Here is a 4,740-nt window from a genome sequence, read left to right as displayed (position 1 = left end):
CCACGTTTTCTTTATGTTTTTATGCTTATGCTTTCTCTCTAGCCAAATTCTGCATGTATTTGCATCAATACTTCTCCATTCTAAATTATAAATTACACATTACACACTCATTTTCTTGTGAAGTGATTTTACTTTGTCATTCTAAATCAATAGACCAGAAATATTAAGTTTGTATTAATTTTTATTTATGTTACTACCATTCTGTTAAATTTGAAGATATTAACGCATCATGTCTATACGCTGGGCTGAGAGAAAACTATATTTTATAATGCAAGTAAACATAAAAGAAATTTAACATGAAATAAACAACTGACGGCAGGGTTTTTATGAGATGATATTGATAATCTGTGTTTAACAGCAGAGTGCTAAAGAATTCTATGAGAAATCAAAACGAGAGAAATGATATCTACAGTCAATATCTCAATGTATGACGACATGAAATATACCTACAGTCAATATCTCACTGTATGACGACATGAAATATATCTACAGTTAATACCTTACTGTATGATGACATGAAATATATCTACAGTCAATATCTCACTGTATGACGACATGAAATATATCTACAGTCAATATCTCAGGGTATGACGACATAAAATATACCTACAGTCAATATCTCACTGTATGACGACATGAAATATATCTACAGTCAATATCTCAGTGTATGACGACATAAAATATACCTACAGTCAATATCTCACTGTATGACGACATGAAATATATCTACAGTCAATATCTCACTGTATGACGACATGATATATCTCTACAGTCAATATCTCACTGTATGACGACATGATATATATCGACAGTTAATACCTCACTGTATGACGACATGAAATATATCTACAGTCTCTATCTCACTGTATGACGACATGAAATATATCTACAGTCAATACCTCACCGTATGACGACATGATATATATCTACAGTCAATATCTCACTCTATGACGACATGAAATATATCTACAGTTAATACCTTACTGTATGATGACATGAAATATATCTACAGTCAATATCTCACTGTTTGACGACATGAAATATATCTACAGTCAATATCTCAGGGTATGACGACATAAAATATACCTACAGTCAATATCTCGCTGTATGACGACATGAAATATATCTACAGTCAATACCTCACTGTATGACGACATGATAAATATCTACAGTCAATATCTCACTGTATGACGACATGATATATACCTACTGTCAATACCTCACTGTATGACGACATGAAATATATCTACAGTCAATACCTCACCGTATGACGACATGATATATATCTACAGTCAATATCTCACTCTATGACGACATGAAATATATCTACAGTTAATACCTCACTGTATGACGACATGAAATATATCTACAGTCACAATCTCACTGTATGACGACATGAAATATATCTATGGTCAATATCTCACTGTATGACGACATGAAATATACCTACAGTAAATATCTCACTGTATGACGACATGATATATATCTACAATCAATACCTCACTATATGACGTCATGAAATATATCTACAGTCAATATCTCACTGTATGACGACATGATATCGATCTATCAGAAATCGTATCATAAGTTGAGACGTTCATTACGTTCGTTACACAATCATGTATTTAGCGCAGTATTCCAGAAAGGAAAGCGTTTCAGGACAACATAAGGAATGTTACTATCCAGTAAATACAATCATGTATTGTTGCAGGGTAAGCGTATTAAGAAAACAAAAGGAACTTTCATTTTGTATCCAGTTAAAACAAATATGTCAGATCGGTCTGAATACGATTTGTTGTAATGTTTATTTACTCTAATTTGTTTTCATTTACTCTGTTTGAGTTATTATACAATCAATTGTAAAAATTCTGTTTTAAAATCGATTTTTAATTCGGGTATATCAATATATTTATTTAGGTGTATTTATTTATTCATGTGTATTTTATGTATGTATGATACATGAATTCTTAATTATTTATTGACAGTTTTGCGTCAATATGGGACTAAGTGTTTGAATTGAAATGTCATAAGTCCAAGCTTTCAAAGTATAACGCACTTGATAGCATATACACGCAAATCTTGTGAGTCCGATATTAACACAAACGTTTAAATTCTAAGTTAAAATTTAAGCGAAATGTATCAAAAATCGATGAACTGCAGACTGTAAATTGACATTTTTATTGAACATTCAGAAAAAATGTTTTAGAAACATAAGGATCTTTACTTGTTAATATATCAAAGCTGAACAAGATATTGGTTGTAAAATTCGGATATGTATAACATTGTTAGCTTTTGATCCTTGCAGTCAGGATCTTCGCTCGTGATTTGTGATAAACTGACCGCCCCTCAAACTCGTAGTCGGATTCCAAGCATCCACCATTACTTATTGACCGTTCATTTTCTGAATATCTGACTGACTTCCTATGACGTAAAACTTTAGATTTAAATACTTAAGCTGATGAATCTGTTTAAATGGAACCCGAGAACCAATCCGGAATGTGAGCGTATAAGGTCTGGTGGATGTAATTCGGCCTTTTGATGACAATTAAAAAGACGTGTTAGCCATTTTCCGCTTTATGACTGTGATGAACGTGCGCCTTCTTGGAAGCACCTAAAGTATTTTGTACTTGTTTATACCTGCGTACGTTTGTCAGTGGCAAAGACGTGTTTACAATGTCGGCAGAATCAGCGAGCCCTGTAACCCAAACTTATTACCATAGAGGAGTTTAATGATATTTCATTGTTTGAATAGGTTTCGATGTATAAAATACCAATTTATTTTCTTAAAATTTTGAATTAGTGATACATGAGATGCCATTTAATGATTGTTTTGCTAAAGTTTTAATAAGCTACAAATAGCATGTATGAACTCCTATCCAAACATCGAAGTCAGTATATCTTTGTAAGTGTGATATCCCAAGAATACTGACACAAGATTTGTTTACCAAATTTGTTTCCTTGATAAACCATGGTGCAAATACCGATATTGTTTATGCATTTAAGATGAAAAGATAGTTGTAATTATTTTTTAAAGAAGTGATAAAAAACTGATGGGATTTTTTAAAAACTAAATCACTTATGAATACCAGTATTGCATAACTGATCATCGGTCGATTCCCGGCATACAAGTGTGATCATGCGAAATGATTCGATATTCAGTGATGTGTTAAAATATACAAAATCATCCAAATAAATATCTGACGTACACATATCGACACTAAACTTTAAATCGAACATAAAATGAGTTCAATACTCTCACTGGAGAAATATTAAATGCATTGATGGCGACGGTTGTTTCTGCGTTTTTGCTCTGTCTGTGCTGGCTTAAAGGTAAGAGGAATGTTTTGATATAATATGATATTTGAAATAAACCATATGTTTTTGTTAATATGCACAGTACTAAGAAAAATAATAAAGTATCTTATTACGACAGAGGCATTTAGTAGAACATTTTGACGGTATTAAAAAATCATTCAAATGTTAACATGTAACTAGCATATAAAATAAACAACTTACATGAACATATGTACTAACAACATATTGCTTTTCTTCTTTTAGATATCGTTATAAAAATGTTGTGGGTTACATCATGTGTTCTAATAATGATACTTCAGTATCATTCCTTTAACACCTTGTTTCATTTATTGAGTTTTATATAAGCTATGACAACTTATTTTTTAAACTACTCATACTTTTCATTTAAACAAGAATGATCATGAGGTCGTATACAAACGCGTACTGAAAATACACACACTAATTAATTCAATAGAGGAAGTTTTGAGAATCGTTCAAAATGCTAGGGATACAAATCTTGTTTTTTTGTTCTTCATGTTTTCCCAAGTTCCTCCAAAGCAGCTATGAGATGTTAACTCCTTTTAACTACGAAACATGCAGCAACGCTCTGTTTACAAAATCATAACACAAAGACCTGGGATTGGCGTAAATGGCTCACCCAAAAAACTGGGCCGCCGAATTTATTAAATTATTTGATTTGTATTTCTTCTTTTGATTATTTTTTGAAATGATTTCTCTTTGCTAATTTTTGTTTTCTTTTGACTTTTATATTCGAAATGAATTACCTTTTTGTAAAGGTGCGGCCAATTAAAACCGCCGCAAAATATAACTAAAACCGTCTAATTAAAGAAGCAGACTTCAAAAATCACCAAAGATAGATCAGAATATGCTGGAGAGCAGGCTACCCAACCCTAACTTCCCTATATAGGAAGGGAGAGGTAGGTTTTCCAAGGCTCTGACCAGCTGGCAGTGTTGTCTCACCTCTGATTTGCCCCTAGTTCCAAATATTGTTTACAATAAATTTAAAAGCCCACAGCTTAACTATTAATAGGGAAATATCCCTAATCACAATATCTTAGAACATAAAAACAAACTCTTGGTGTATGGCGTCTGATTCTTGATACATAATATTGATCACAAATTGTTCAGTATATATTAAATAAACATGATGAAGTTGAAATTAGAACATGAATATATACTGACTATTAAAATTTGATAACATATAACTGGAAAATATGCTATAGATAACATGAATACTGACTAGTACATGTGATAATATGATCATTGACTGGTAAAACTTAAATAACATAGATAATGACTCAAATCGAGAAAATTTCAACAATCTTAATTAATACTTATGATAAAATGATTACACAATGCAATTTTACAACCTACAGTATTGGTAACATTCAAAACATGCTCTCTGTGCTGAATAAGGGGAGGAGG

General features: G+C 31.8%; 1 protein-coding gene across 1 annotated transcript in view; it reads left to right on the top strand.

Annotated features, from left to right (window-relative positions):
* The first annotated feature begins 3,237 nt into the window (after positions 1-3,237).
* LOC110443556 overlaps positions 3,238-4,740 on the top strand; it is a 24,030-nt gene continuing 22,527 nt past the window's right edge. The window contains exon 1 of the mRNA XM_021487833.1: positions 3,238-3,330. Within this exon, the coding sequence (XP_021343508.1) occupies positions 3,282-3,330 (49 nt within the window). The 5' untranslated portion in view covers positions 3,238-3,281. The remainder of the gene's footprint in view (positions 3,331-4,740) is intronic.

This window comes from Mizuhopecten yessoensis, unplaced genomic scaffold, assembly GCF_002113885.1.
Source record: "Mizuhopecten yessoensis strain PY_sf001 unplaced genomic scaffold, ASM211388v2 scaffold716351, whole genome shotgun sequence".
NCBI lineage: Eukaryota > Metazoa > Mollusca > Bivalvia > Pectinida > Pectinidae > Mizuhopecten > Mizuhopecten yessoensis.
The sequence above is the reverse complement of the archived record's forward strand: the minus strand, read 5'-3'. Positions and strand labels throughout refer to the sequence as shown.